Source organism: Scomber japonicus, chromosome 15 (assembly GCF_027409825.1).
Source record: "Scomber japonicus isolate fScoJap1 chromosome 15, fScoJap1.pri, whole genome shotgun sequence".
NCBI lineage: Eukaryota > Metazoa > Chordata > Actinopteri > Scombriformes > Scombridae > Scomber > Scomber japonicus.
In genome coordinates, this window is record NC_070592.1 from 28,803,533 (window position 1) to 28,820,125 (window position 16,593).

General features: G+C 39.4%; 1 protein-coding gene across 1 annotated transcript in view; it reads left to right on the forward strand.

Annotated features, from left to right (window-relative positions):
• Positions 1–737: 737 nt before the first annotated feature.
• The window catches only part of arhgef1a (Rho guanine nucleotide exchange factor (GEF) 1a), a 37,840-nt gene continuing 21,984 nt past the window's right edge, over positions 738–16,593 (forward strand). Inside the window, exons 1-5 of the mRNA XM_053333755.1 lie at positions 738–966; positions 9,231–9,393; positions 14,319–14,386; positions 14,639–14,702; positions 15,006–15,138. Coding sequence (XP_053189730.1) covers positions 904–966; positions 9,231–9,393; positions 14,319–14,386; positions 14,639–14,702; positions 15,006–15,138 — 491 coding nt within the window. The 5' untranslated portion in view covers positions 738–903. The remainder of the gene's footprint in view (positions 967–9,230; positions 9,394–14,318; positions 14,387–14,638; positions 14,703–15,005; positions 15,139–16,593) is intronic.

Below are 16,593 nucleotides of genomic sequence, written 5' to 3' on the forward strand. Positions count from 1 at the left end.
AAGATTTTTATTAGAATTATGTTATGTAGAGCCCTTTGCTGATACCTCATAAATATTACAGTGTGTGGCAATGAACAATAACTATATGGAATAACTTGTCATTCAATCATTTATCATCTGAGACTGCAGTAACCTTTTATTTTTCCTCCTTATTTCATAACCATTTTTTCCTTTTTTAGTATGGTAGTATGGTAAGTGTTTCTGGGTGGGTATGAGTATGGATGTCAGGTTTTTGATATGACTGTTTTTCTTGGTTTATGATACGACTGGAAAAGTCTAGATGAAATATTTTTTTAAAAACCAATCTGTTCAGGCACCAATTACAATTACAGGAAGTGAATACTTTCAGACGCTTAGATAGCAGTTTCAGTCTCTGTCATGGGTATGGATCATTAAACAGCAAAAACCCCTTGTTATCAGGCATAAAGGTAATTTGTATTCTGTGACAGTTTTGATAAAATTACAAGGTGATACAAACCTTTGTTTCTACCCTCAGTGTGAACAGATGCTGTAAAACTTCAACATTTTCAACCTGGTTTCATATTGGGATGTGGGAAAGAGCAAATAATAGTCTATCAGGCATTCACGGACAGCTGAATACTGTTTGGGAGAGTGTGTGTGTGTGTGCACACTCGCATATGTGCGTGTGTGTGTGTGTGTGTGTGTGTATGTGTGTGTGCGTGTGTGAGGGGGCGGTGATGATTCAGAAGTCAGATTTCTCACAGGAACAGCCACTTCACCAGAAGCAGAAGCACATTACAGTTGGCCAGTACGGAAAGGGTTTTCTACTTCTTTTCTCTTTGGTAGGGATCTGAGTGGTCCACAGAGAAGCATACAGACGTTATCAGTGGATATTTTATTTTCTGACCTCCCTTTGAATCTGTCATTGTGAAAACTGTCACAATGTCCAAAGTAACCAATCTGCAAAAACTGCGGCAAGAGAGGATGAGAGAGATCAACCTGCGGGTGAGTTGGCATTATGTTCGTCATCAAGCTTAACATGATAGACATTGAGAATAATTCAGGTAATGGCATCTTACTGACTTCAGTTATTGTCTACTATAGTGTTTAAATAGGACAGGAAACATCAGCACCCTTTTTCTGTTAAATGACGTGACATTAATAACTACTAACTTCTGCTGTGCAATTTTTTACCCGTCTGTCTTAGTGTCACTTCCTTCTTTGCATGTCACTCCCTGCCTTTGCACTCTCAGCCACAAACATTTCCTGATTGTGACACATGGCCTGCTCGTTATGACAGGAACACAGGCCTTTTAGGCCATGGGCCCTAATATAGCTACACTGGTTGTACATCTCTTCTAATCCAGATATAGGGGAGAAATCTGTGTGTAGTTGTGAGTGTAGGTGGTGGTGTGTATATTTGCTTGTACACAGTGTGCTTGCTCACTAGATATTTGACTATAGCAACTGTTGCCATAGAAATGGCAGTGGGTGTGTGTGTGATATTACTGCTTGTCTTTGTGAATGTTGAAGGCCTCATAAATGTGTGTTAACAATATACAGTATTAGGGATAAAAAGCACTCATTTTTGCAGCAGTTTTACAGACACAAATGTGAATTGTCTTCATTTGCAAGATCACACAATAATAGCACTATTTTATACACACAAGTGCAATAACAAGCATAAGGTGGTAGGTAAGGTGCACACTTCATATTTTGGTTTTAACCCTCATGTCTGTGCAGCAGCTCAACGTGCAAAAAGTGCTGAATGAATGTGAATATAGATCAGCAGGTTTGGTGTGTGATAAACACACTCTCAGCCAATCACAATTAGGCATGATAATGACAGCTCAACAAACAAAAACTTTTCTTTAGGATATGTACAGACAGCTCAGCTCAGAGCGTCAGGTCATGACATACATCACCACAAGACAGGTGGAGTAAGATTTTCCATCAGGTAGCTACTATACTTTCAATAGAAATTAAAAAAATTAAAGCTGCAAGCAGCGGTGAACGGGCCCTCGCCCCCCATGCATGTTGGTTCACAGATACAATAGGGCTTTGCGCTGGTCAGCGCTCAGGCCCTAATAAAGAAACTGAGATGAAGCTGTTTTATTATATGTATTATATCAGACTGATGCTATTTCAGCAGTAATTGTAATGTGTCTCACCTCATATATATAACCTTTCATACAGTATAAAGCAGCAGTGGACAGCTGATACTATAAGAATCACCCATATATCATTAACAGATCAATGCAGATGAATGATTTACTGACTTCCCCGCTTTAATTACATTAACTGTTCATATTTGAAGCATGATTCATTGTTGCAACATGTCTGCAGCAACTATTTAGTTTGATCTTGTTGATAAAATCACCAAATCAGCAGCAGACGTCTGTTCTTAGTTCGACATTTAGGACCAAATATCAACCAAACTACAACAACTGGCTTTGTGCTGCTTCATTTAAATAAACCTCCCACATGTCTACACCTCTCCTCCCACCTGTGCACTGTGTGCTCCGTGCTGCTCTAGAAAAATACCACTCAGACCGAGTATCAAGGTCAGGAAGATATCAACCAGTCAGAGCTGTGCTTGCGCTGGTCATTGCATCCTTAGACATGTTGATAATATCATCTGCTGGAGTTACTGAGGCTATTACACTTAACAAGGAGAAAAAGACTGAGGGCATTTATGAAACTGACCTGACCAGTACAGAAACCTGGACCCTGCTGCATTTTGGATACCGAGGAAACTGGTGAATAGAAAGCAGATTTGACATATTTCTTTTAACTTGATATCAAATAATAATTACAGACTATATCATAAACATTCAGGCCTTGATGCCTTAACCCTTTCACACCAAGAAAATTGTATTAATTTCTATTTACAACAACCTAACTCTTTGGGCCCATTACAATATAAAAAAATGATTTTTCTTTTTCTTTCTTATTGACCCTAAATCTGATGTTTTCAGACCTCTACCAAATGGTTGAGCATGTTTTCAAAATGTATAACATTCAAAATATTTTAAAAGCCTGTTAGGGACTCGTGTTCAATAAATCTCCTGAGAGTGTCCAAGATGAAAAAATTTAACTTCAAAATATTAACCTTCAAAAATGTCTCCAGCAGGATGACAAAGGTGGTCTTGTGTTTTTCTTTATTGGTTATACACTAGCACGAACTGTATCTATAGCAACCATAGCGCAATCTGATTGTCTTTTTGTGCATTATATACGTCATACAAGAGGTAAAGATTGCCCAAAAAGTCAAATGAGTTTAAATAGATTCTGTTTTTGAGCTGATATCATGACACAAAGTGATCTCTACCAAACAGTTGAGCAGAAGTTGTGGCATTGAAGTAAGAGTGCAGGCTTTTATCAATACAAGCCAACCCAAATCTTAAAGGGAACATATGAATCTTGTTGTGATTTCCTGTCATTTACATACTTTAATGACGTTGAATGTTCATGTAAACATGGTAAAGGTTCCCAAACGTCCTGTCAGCGTGTGTAAAAATGCTCCTTGTATAATAAAATTGCGTAATTTGCAATGTTTTTGTACTTTCGTAATGAGATGACGTCTGCTTGTCTGACACGTCCATAAACAGCCATCTGTTCAGTATTCTATGATGCTGATGTTGTTCACGATGTCGACTCTCATGTTCTAAATGTGATTCAGGCTCAGACATGAACACATCAGACCAGTTGGTGTTTCAAGTAAAGGAGAAGAAAAGTGATTCAGACAGGCTGAACTGAGAGCTACAGTAATCATGCAAAGATTTTCAAGTATAGACCTGAACATTTTTTGAGATTATGTCACCTTCAACCAATTACATCACGTCTGTAACTCTTCAATTCTGGCAAGGGACTTTTGCTGCAGGTCATTGCTCTCTCTCTCTCTCTCTCTCTCTGTTTCCTGTTGACCTCTTTCAAATAAAAGAAAAACAACCCAAAAATAAATCTAAAAAAGGACAAATAAATCATGAATAATCCGATTTCTTTTAATCAACACCACAGAAATCCAAGATTACATCCTCATCTCATCATTAGTTATGTATCTGAGTCCTTGTGCTTCCACCAATCCATTCTACCAAAAGTAGCAATACACCTCTTGGCATGTCTCTCAATGTCTGATCACTTTTTTAACCCTTACACCCTGTTCATATTCTGACTTATAATTAGTCTCTACATCAACTCATGTTTATAAATTACATAAATAAATCAATAAATTGACTGATTAATCTGATTAATATATTATAATCACTATTTTATAGAATATGAAGAATACAACACGTTTGAATGCTGATTTTTGATTTTATACAGGTCAATAATAACAATACAGATCACATTTTTACATTTGCTTACATAAAAATGTGTATCAAATGTGCACCAAACAAAAAAAGCATTTTATTTCCATTTTTGTTTTTCACATTAGGAAAAGTCCTTCTCAAAGAAATGTGCATAGTGTGTTTTTAAAGCTGTCAAATCTGAAAAAAATGTCAAATTTGACCCTGAACAGTATATAAAGGCTGAATTTGAAAATGTGTTGAACTGACAATAATAGCTGTCAGCCTCTCTCCTCTCCTATCCTCATTTTTTCTTCATTTATTCAGTTTGTCACATTTCACTCATCCTAACAACCTTAACACCTGTCTACTCTTCTACACACAGAACTAAACCACACATACATATAATATTCAACTTATACATATGTTTGCTTATTCGTGTCAATGTTGTTTTCTCACTATATAAATGTATCCATCAGTGTATCTATGTGTCTTTTTAATCACCTGCTATATTAAGCTTCACAACAGAGAGAAAAAACTTTATAATATCCAATGTATGTAATAAAACACTCATCACTGTGCTGACAGGTTTAGTAAATATCCCTCATAGTAGTTTTATTTTGAACAGATTAAGAAATAAAATATGTAAAAACGTTGTACATGAGACTGCCTAGCCTAGTTAGGAAGGTTACTATGGAAATGTAATAGATTACAGATTACTAGTTACTCTATTTAAACCTTAATAATTAATGTAACTATTTCAATGACTTCATCAAAGTAATGTAACTTATTACATTTGATGACTTTTCTCATTTTCTAACCAATGTTTATTTCCAACACTATCTATCAACTTATCTATGCATCTCTTCTCAGTGTCTGTACTGCTGTATGTGTGTGTGTGTGTGTGTGTGTGTATGTGTGTGTGTGTGTGTGTGTGTGTGTGTGTGTGTGTGTGTGTGTGTGCGTGACATTGACAGTAATATGTTGGTCAGGGAGGCTAAACTTAAACTTCTCAAGTCCCTTAAGACTCAATCTGGGTTACTGGACCACTTCAGTCCTCACAAGGGGCTTACAGCTGTCCTCAAAGTGGAACACCTAACACGTGACACATGACATATTACAAAAAAAACAACCCAAAAAATCCTCAAACTTTTGGAGAGAGAATCTTTGAAGATAAGTTCCAAGCCTGGTGTTTGGTTTTGGAGGGAACAGAGGCTGTGAGACAGAGAGGAGGATGTTTTAGGACAGAAGGTGCTGGAGTGAGAAGTTTATGGAAGTAAGCAGAAGTAAGTTTGGGTGTGGTGAGACTTTAATTGACCTATAAGGCAGAGTACAGAGGAGTGGTCCATCCTGTGCTATGTTGTGTTTCTCTTTTGTTTTTTTTAATGAAATCCAGACTGAAATCATTCAAACAAATCATGATCAAAACCACAGCAGTACTTTTGACAGAAATGAAAGATTACAGATACAGTTTCAAGAATGTCTGGAAGCCAAGTTTCTAAAGGATAGCAGCAAGTTTGAGTAGATGCTGGACCAAAAAAAAAGGGTCTGAATTCATCAAGTATCCCAGAATAGGAAATGAGTGATGCAACAGTGATCATTGTGCCAGAAGCAGCCACTTTAGCATACATTGATCTGAATGTGACGTGTGACGACGACTCCTAATAAAAGCAGATTGATGCTTCTTTAGACACAATCATTGGCTGAATATCAGAAATCAACTCTAAACTTAAAGACCGAGTAAAGTGAATTCAGACATTTTCTTCTAAACACATTAAATAGGTCATAAATGTATTTCTAAAAAAAGATGTAAAAAGCATTTCAATCATTTAGATTTGAATTGTGGAGCTAGGCTTCACAAACTGTGATTTCTCTGTTTGCACTACTACTACAGTCTACAGTTAGCCAGTTAGCTGAATTAGCTGCCGAATTTGTTGTGGAGCTAACTGCCAAGCTAGCAGCCGAGTTAGCCGCTGAGGTAGCAGCCGAGTTAGCCTCCGAGCTAGCAGCAGAAAGCTCTCAGACATAGCGTCCATGTTTCTGGTAGAGGTGATGACTTTGATTGACAGGTGACACTTGGTAGGGGGCGGCTTCAGTGAACTTTACACAGACTTTACTAAAGCTGAAATGTCATATAAGGTCTTTAATTTAGTTTGTTTCATTGTTTTTCAAATAATAATGTAGTAACATATAGCTTCATGTAATTATAATTATTATACCTGACCTATACTCAGTGTAACATGACAGAAATTTCACAATAGTTCATTAATTTCTTACAACTTTACAAACATTTATGGTAGTAAAGAATGTTCCAAACTAAGCTGCCTCACATCTTTTGTAAAGATTGTGAGACAGTGTGATATTTTTATGTGTTAGGCTTTGCAGAGTGCTGCATTGACTGCATCCTACATGTGTACATAAGGGCAGAAGCAGAGCCTGAGGAGATTCTCTGACATCTGCAAGAAACTGCAGTGAACGTCCTTCAAGGATGGTGAAAGATTAAATATAGACATATGGAAGGAATCAGCTATCAGATAGACTAGATGTGGATCTTGAAATGAAAATGCTGTTGTGTGAACTAGTTCAATCTAATTAGTGGTGTATTTATTGATAAATTAATAGAAATGTGTGGTGATGGATGTTCACATCGTGGCACTCTGCATCATGAAGGCAGTAATATGAAGAAATGTCTTTCTGTTTATTGAGGTGTTGTCAGGCATCACTGACTTTGACGTTAAAGTCCGTGTAAAGTAAGAATAAATATGTGTTCTGAGTTTGACATACCACAGAAAAGTGTGTTGTTAACCACCCTGCCAAATTTGTATGATAAAAAATATATGATATATTATATGATATGAAATTAGGCTTCAAAGTTGTGTAAAATTCTCCCAAACACTGTGGGAGTGCCCGCTGAGTCCGCTGAAACCCCGCCCCCTACCAAGTGTCACCTGTCAATCAAAGTCACCACCTCTACCAGAAACATGGACGCTACTTCTGAGAACTTTCTGCAGCTAACTCAGTTGCTAGCTCAGCAGCTAGTTCAGCGGCTAACTCAGTGGCTAGCTCAGCAGCTAGTTCAGCGGCTAACTCAGTGGCTAGCTCGGCGGCTAACTCAGCTAACTGTAGACTGTACTAGTAGTAGTGTGTGCTTAATGTATTAATACAGCAGCAGGAGCAGGTTTATGCCAAAGACCCGCCCACTAAATCCTGAACACAGATATCTTGAAACCGTTTGTGAAGCCTAGCTCCACAATTCAAATATAAATGGTTGAAATGCTTTTTACACCTTTTTTAGAAATACATTTATGACCTATTTAATGTGTTTAGAAGAAAATGTTTGAATTCACTTTACATGGTCTTTAATAGAATATTTCATTTACAATTAAACATTAAACTAACGCTTTATATATATGGAAAATACTGCATGCATGTCTACACAGTATTATACCATCACAGCTCAATGTCAGTACATATTGTTCAGTTAGTATTGGACCATAAGGAGAGTTCCAAGCCTTCACAGATAGGAGGTGTGCTTACAGAAACTGTACATGGTTGGAGGTACCTGTGTGTGGTGGTGGGGCCCAATGTGGTATCTTTTCATGGGGCCCAAAATCCCTGGTGGTGCTCCAGGGTATGAGATCAGTCATGTGACTAGCTGAGAATGTATTTGTTATTCACCACATCCTCCGATCTATATTCCACATCACCCAGCTCTGTAGCACTTTCTGCTGCTGCACATGCATGCATGCACTAAAGCAGCAGGTGTACCTGGTGACACCCAGTCTTCCCAAGACCTACTACTACACTGTCATTGCACCTGCAAGATTAGAATAGCTGTTGCCATATTTGATATATAACAGTAACCATAGTCACAGGTGTTGTGGTCTCCTATCATGAAATTAGTGGAAAAGAGACTTTGTATTGGTCTATAGCAGATATTAATACTGTATAATAGACTTATTGTCCTCTGTAAGAAGAGTTTTTAGCCTGAAACTTTAACAGAAAACTTGAATTCACTGTTGTTCTTTTATGATCTTTTAGAAGAGACGCTCGTTATTACTGCAACAAATCTATCTGCTAAATAAAGTCCTGAAGAAAAAATATACTTGTGCAGCATGATACTACAGTTTTAATTAAGGAAGCTTACAGCGCACTGTTCCACAGACACATGCAAGTTGTTGAATGAGACTGCATTAACCCTTACATACTCTACACCATCACAGTATATTCTGGGTCAATTCTCCCGAAAAGTGTTTATACCAAATGTTGAAGCACAGATGTGTTTAGAAAGCATCAATAGTGGATCTGACTGATCAATAAATGTGATTAAACCTTGATTCATGTTTCAGAGAGCAGAGAGAGTGTATTTTTTAGCTCCTATCACACAATATCATGTCCTATTTGACCTAAGACATGAAAATATAACATAGCAATAATGATGGAAATGTATTTAATGTAAAGTGAAAATGAACTGTGGGGTTTATTGTATAATCATTAGAGCCATCAGTCTTCACTGCTACATCATAAAAAGAATGATTCAAACTATGAACTATTCATTTAACATAAACACATGTCAATAGATACAGAGATCATTTGACCCAGACAAAATTTGTAGCATCTATACAAAAGTATAACATTTTAAGATATTTTCATTTGTGTGCCACTTTAGAAAAAGCAGTCAAATTTCAGAATAAAAGAACAATATTTGGTTTTTTTTCAGGAGCTGTCAAATGTCAAATTCAGTTCAATTTGACCTGAACAGTGTTTAGTTCCTTTGGTCATGTATTTGTCTTTCTTTCTTTGTTGTTTTTCATCTATTGACAAAATGGTTATTGCCTTTATGTTGTGTAATGTTTACTGTGCACTGTGTCACATTGTGACAGAGGTCATTGTACTCATGTTGTGCATAACTTCTGCTTTCCCTTAAAAAACCTCAACTTCATCAGTCATGTTCACATTTTGTTTCTGTTCCTTTTCTAGAATAAAGAGAGAGAGCGCATGAGGGAGCGAGAGAAGGCTGCGAGGGAGAGGGAGGCGCGTTACAGCAACGGTCACCTGTTCACCTCACTGACAGTGTCAGGAACCACGCTCTGTTCAGCATGTAACAAGAGCATCACTGCCAAGGAGGCTCTCAGCTGCCCTAGTAAGTCACACACTTATACACTCCTGCATCTACACATACAGTCAGAGGTGGTAAAAAATCTAAATAAAAAAGTAAAAGTTCAGGCAGTTCTTAACTCAGTGACAGTTTGATACTGATAATCTACTGAAAAACTAGTAGTGAGTAATTTGATTGGAGTGTATCTTACTTTGTTAGACACATCACATGAGTCAGCATGCACATAATCACAGGGTTTGTGCATACAAGAATGGCTGTACTATAACCAGCCATCACAGAGAAAAAGCTATGTAAAGATTGGTTGACGTTTGACCAATCAACTCTCATTTTAAAATGTCACACTGAGCAGGGTCAGAGTTTGAGCAGGAGATCTGAGTCATATTCTATATGCAGTCACTTCTTACCTCAGAAAGTATGATGAAACAACCACAGTCATACTTATTTACCATTTCTTTGCTTAAACCGGAATTTCAAAGTAAAATATATATATTTATCATATATTTCTAATGAGCACCGGGACCTGAGCACTGTGTTTCATTTTTTTTCCATGTTCCTTGGTGAAAGAAATGACAATAAAATGAGTCTGAGTCTGAGTAAAATATGGCTCTGTTTAACATATCTTGTAGCTATCCAGATAAAATAAGAAATATGTAACAGACTGGTACATCTGATAGATCATGTCCAAGCCTCCAGACTGTCATGATGGAGCACAGATGACACTGATTTACAGATCCATGTTTTTAAAGAGCTGTAGCATTTATTATCTGGCAAACTGTAGCTCAAACTGAACATTGACTGCAGTATTTAATGCTAACCTGGCTCAACTAACACTAACACTAACACTAACCTCCCTGACTGTGCTATACTCTGTTTTTCACGACTGTATTTCCATTCAGCTTGGTGTCCAATATATGTGATGCTAGTATATGTGCTTTAGTCATCCCAAGCTTAAAACCCTTTTTCCACAAGGCCTTTGTTGTTTTTTTGTTTTCTGTCACAGCAGATTTAACTGAGTATCAATCCCTCATCAGATTGTTTAGCCAGTTTCATTTCTGGACCCACTGAATTGACTTGTTTTACAGATGGCACAGCACAGACTGTGAGACGGCTGTGGCCAAGGAGGTGGAGCGGGTTGTCCACTAATCGGAAGATCAACAGTACAATTCCCACATGTCAAAATGTCCTTGTCAAGACACTCAACCCCTAATTGCTCCTGTAGACTGTGCCAATCAGTGTATGAATGATTAGCTCCTCCTGATGAGCAGGCACTTGGCATGGCAGCCTGCCATCAATGTATGAATGGGTGAATGGGTGTGAATGTGAATGTGGCTTGTAGTGTAAAAAAGAACTTTGAGTAGTTGGAAGACTAGGTCATGCTGAGAAAATGCTTTTCTATTAAAGGCTGGTTTATCTGAATACACCAGTAGTTATTCAGTTTCAATTAAACCTTTTAGAAGGACATGGTAACTTTACATATTAAATACAGTGTGTACCTGTGTGTTTACTTGAGTCCCAAAAACTTTTCATCAGAGCTGTTGTTGTACACTGTAAGGCTCATCAAGCTCACTGTCCTCAGACTCTGTGTCAGTCCCCGAGTCAAACAAATCATCACCTTCTGTTCCATCCAGTGGAAAACAACAAAGTTAGTGAATCATTTATTCTTCAGATCTGTGCTCATACTGTGTGTTGCTGCCACACCTCAATAAAGGCTGCTCATCTGTACGCTTTTGCATATCGCGCTTCAACATCTGCTGCTGTCTGAAATACTTCTGATCAACACACTGAATCAGCATCTGCCAGTGAACCCACCTGCTTTTATTTTTCTGTACAGCATACAGCAGCAACGGGTCATCAATAGCTGCAGACACAACGTGCAGCACCTGACACCACTGTTTACACATCATTATCTTTAAAGTTAGAGTTATTGTTCTTAGTGAGGATGGCCTTTTTACATATCTATAATCATATCCTGATCCAACCTCATACTCTTCATCTTATACACCGGTTTTTACTTTGTTAATCAGAGATTATAGCCTTTCTTGGCTTTGAATTGGCTCCTCGTTATCCTCCTCTTCTCATACTGGTCATGTCTAGTATCAATCAATCAATCAATCAATCTTTATTTGCATAGACCATACACCAAATCACAACAAAGTCATCTCAAGGCACTTTACACATAGAGTAGGTCTAAACCGAATTCTTCAGGTTTCATTTTAAAGAGACCCAACATTCCCACCTGAGCTGCACTTGGCAAAAGTGGCAAGAAAAAACTCCCTTTTAACAGGAAGAAACCTCAGGCAGAACCAGACTCAGAGTGGGAGAACATCTGCCTCGACCGGTTGGGGTAGAGAGGAGAGAGAGGAAGGATTCTAGTAATGCTTTTGCTACTTTTTCTACCTCTCAGAATTAAATCAGCCAATCAAGTGTAATACCAACAGTTTACCAGCTGGGGTCGCCATTATACCTGCATTAAAATGCTTTGAAACAGTAAACCATTCTCAATGCAATTGCTTCAAATTGATTCCGTGCTTCAGAAAGCTTTGTTTCCCTGATATAACTTCCTGTTACTTACCTTTAGAGAAGAAGAACAACCCCTCAACACCTCGCCAAACCTTCTTATAGACCCTCCCACCTCCCAAACCATCAGCAAAATGGGTTTATTATACACATACACATACTTTTTGGTCAAGCTTACATAAAATACAGTTCCCACCTTAACTTCCAGAAACATAGTCATACTCCCCCCCCCCCCCCCCCCCCCCCCCGTTACTCACATATGGTACAACCAGGAAATATTAATAGCCTTCTTTATCCTTCCTTTGTTCCACTTTAACAATAGACAGCCGGCATGCCTGCCTGTGGTGCTGACCCCACTGCTGATTTATGTTTCATGCTTTGTGTAGGAATGACTTCCCCTGCTGCCAAGAACTGCAGACCAGTGTATCCTCCCATGTTACACAAGCACAAACATTAATACACATAGCATAATATTCAACAATATGAAGATGAAGGAGTACCATAACACCCATGATCCTCAGTGTGTGAACCAGCTGACCTGGTCTTTTAACTGCGCTGACAGAATGTTCTCTATTACTGTGTGATAGAAGAGAAGCAGGATATTTGACTCACATTGAGCAGTGCTGTCTCTGTTGGACACATCAGCACACTTTTCCTATATGGACTGTCCAAGTTAAAATGTTATCTGTGTGAACCCCCAAGTATTTATAGCAGCTGTTATACCCATGAACATGTTGAATGACATGTTTGTAGATGCCATTACTGAATGTTCACCTATGGATTTGGGGTTGAACACCATCTACTGAGTTTTTTTATTATGAGATATTGAGATAGTGTGTGAACAAAGGTGGATTTACACTCCAGAGCATATGATTCTGACTTGTTGAGTGTGTTTAGTTCAAAAAGAGTGATACAATTGAATGGTAAATGGGTTGACATTCAGCTGCTGCTGGATGATGGCGCTGAACTGAAACGAAAGTAGAGCTGTCTACAAAGAGCAGTCTGGAGAATGCTCTGTGGTTGTCTTAGGGTGTTTTCACACCTATAGTTCCATTGTTTGTTCCTCATGCAGGCAATAAATCGTTACAATGTAGCATACAGACTTTGGTACAGTTTAGTTTCATATGTGTATATATTTCTTAACAAACCACAATACGTAATACTTGAGCTGACATCTCCTCATAGGTCACTTTGGTTTTTATTTTCTTCGTTATCCTCTTTTGTTAACAACCTGCACTTGACACAGTCTAGTTTGGCTGCAAGCCAAATTTCAGACAGAACATATAAATATATAATGTACATAATTAGAGATGCACCGATCAATCGGCCGCCGATTAAAAAAAGACGGTTTTATATCCAATCGGCCCCAATCGGTGACCGCCCGGTCACTGTCGTAATTTCCGGTTTTCGGCCGATCAAACTGACCCGCATGCGCGGTGCGTAGCAACTCAACACGCACAGAGCAAAACAGCTAAAAACTAGCAAGACTCAGGAAGAAAACATGTCGCCGATTTGGACTTATTTCACTTTGCGCCAGGACGACCCAAATCCCCGGTCAGTTTCACAACGGGGTACGGGATCATCCCTGTGTTCCCCGCTTTGTATATGACTGGGGAACATAGACACATGATCCCGTCTACAGTTAGCCAGTTAGCTGAGTTAGCCGCCGAGCTAGCAGCCGAGTTAGCCGCCGAGATAGCAGCCGAGTTAGCTATTAGACATTAGCCGCGATCGGGGAACATAGGTACGCTCCCCGGGGTACTAGGGGTACCCAGAGGTACTGGAGGGGTAGTCAATAAATTACATTGTACCAGACAACTGCTGGGACATTTTTGGATGTTGTTGTTTGAATGTAAGTTAGTTATTGACCTGTAAACTGGACTTTTATTCTGAAATAGCCATCACTAAACCTTTCATCTTCACAGAGTTCATCAGTGTGGCATTTCACTCACTCTGTGCTCCCCCATCTTTCTGCAAGTAGTACACTTGACCTAGTCGAAGTCATATCAATATGCAGATAGCTTTTTGGAGCAACACTTGCTTTTGGCACTGCATTAACGTTTTCCCTTTTTGATTTATTTTTCTAGGGCTATAGCTTCATCCTTGATGTGTCTATTGTTACCTCGAAACCCAAGAAAGCCTTGGTCACATACATATACACTTGTCTCAGCTGGTCTCTTGGGTGATGTCAATTGTTATAATAATAAGATCGGGATCTTTACTTTAGCTTTAAGTTTCAAATGTTAGCTTTTCATTTAAAATCTTGTCTTTCAAATCGTCAAAACATTTGGTCACTATTTGGCTCTGTAAAGAATCATTATCTGTAACAGATTTCCTTCACCTGATTTCTCAGTATAGTAGGTTATGTATATTATGTGATATATTTGTGTTCATTATGTTTTGTTCTCATATGATATCTTTATTTTTTCCAGCATGTAATATCACCATCCACAACCGCTGTCGAGACACTTTGCCGAACTGTGCCAAAGTAAAACAGAGGGTAAGACCACGCCACACATCACTACACCTCTAATTACTGCTATATTATTTACCAGACCCTGTGAAAATACCAATAATCAATGTTACATTTTATTTAGATAGATAGCTCAGATAAGACATGAAACATGATTGCTGTCATTCAGATTGCTGTCAATCAATTTCAATCAAATGTGTAATTTCAAGCAACAGTGGAAAATAGAGTAGAATGCTATTGTACATGGTAGATACTGATTACTGTTATTTATTAATACAGCAGCAGAAGATGGCCCTAATGCGGAATAACTCATCCCTGCAGAATGTCACACTACGCACAAAAAGTGAGAACTTTACTTAAACACCAAGTGTTTGAATATAAACTGTCTCCTCCTTTTGCCTTTCACATTTTTCTTCCCTCCTCTGCTGATTATTTCCCTCTTGCTCAACATTTTCTTCTCCTTCATTATCAAACTTCTCCTCACCTATCTCCTACTCACATGTTTTACCTTCCTCCTAAACATGCTGCTCTGACTATTATATTCCTCTTCACCCTTCCACATCTTCTTCTCTCTCTCTCTCTCTCTCTCTCTCTCTCTCCTTTTCTTGTTCTCCTTCCTCTAAGTATGGACCTATTGCTTCCGTAGGTACAGGAATGCGCGAGCGTCCGAGTTCAGCCATCTACCCTTCTGACAGCCTCAGACAGTCTCTGCTAGGATCCCGCCGCGGTCGCTCCAGTCTATCACTGTCCAAGAGTGTCTCCACTAACAACATTGCAGGGTGAGACTTCCTAAACTAAACCTATTGGTGTTTTTAAACTTGTGGGTTATTTTCTTTGCTTCAAATCAGTGAATTGGTTTCTTTTCACAAAAAAATAAAGTGGACCAATATGCATCATTAATAGAAGCTTGTGAAGCGCAGTTTCAGGAGCGGGAACACACCCCAATTACACCTTCCGGCTCCTATATAAACAAACCTATGCATCTTCCCCCTCTTTCACTCTCGCTTTAGAGTTTCACGTGTAGGCAGTCTCAGTCAAACTTTCATGGTCATCCCAGGAACAGATCGTACTTCCCGCATAATTGCATAACAAAACTTGAACAACCGCTACTATTACTACTCCAAGAGCCAACTCACCACGGATCACGAACTGCAGATCAACCTGTCCGACTTGAATGAAGATTCGTGTGAAACCGGTTCTCCTCTCGTCACCAAGCAGCAGACCGCAGCAAAATACCGCAAATACCGGCCTTGCAGGCTCTTCAACTCACGCTCCCGATGTGACACTCCCGGTAGATCTGCGGCTTCCTCTCCTCCATCAGTGAGGGCAAAAAACCAGGGAAGCAACGGGCATAGCCGCTGGAGCAGCAGCTTCAACTCTCCCCTCCTCGGCTGCTTCAACAGTCCAGGTAACTCTTCACCACACCGGACTCACGGCCCTCCGTCCGGCCGCCTTTACATCCACAAACGGACCCTGACATCAATGACCGAACTGCCGCCCGCCTCCAATGATTCCTGCATAGGATGCATTCCCTATCAACCTCAGCCACATTAAACTAAAGCTTCATTGTTTACTCTGCGGCAACAACAGCCACCGGGTCTCCGGGTTTTCGCCAAAGCCAATCACCGGCCAGATTGGCACGCATGAAGTCACAGAGCCCTGTAGCCCCACTGCCAGAGCCCCCCCTGGCAGGGGTCAGGTAGTGTTGCACTACTCATTCTACTCAGACTTGTCAGTATTTATACCAACGGCACGAGACATCAATTCTGCATCATACGTTATCCATCTCCACTACTTTGTAGTAAACAATTCATAATTTCAAGTCACTTCCACATTGTCTTTTTCCATACATCTCATGCAGCTACTCTAACGTCACTTTCCATTGCACACTGTTACACACGCTTGCACATTACAAACACCGTGTCGCACGTTGCTAGTACATCTAGTCAGTCGTCATTTTAGGCATCATCTGCCATTAAACACATCGTTTCGCACGTTACTAACACAGCTTATCACAAATACTAACCGAAATGTCTCCGAATTGTCCATGTTAAAAGCACCGGATCGCAAGCTACTAACATAACGTATCACAAATACAACTAACCTGAAATTGCTTCTATATCATCTGCGTCGTAAACACCCCCTGCCGTTTCCTCACTACAACTGCAGCGCTTCGTTTAGACAGGGACATCAGGCACCGGGATGCCTGCTACCCGTGCGGTTTCCTTACTGCA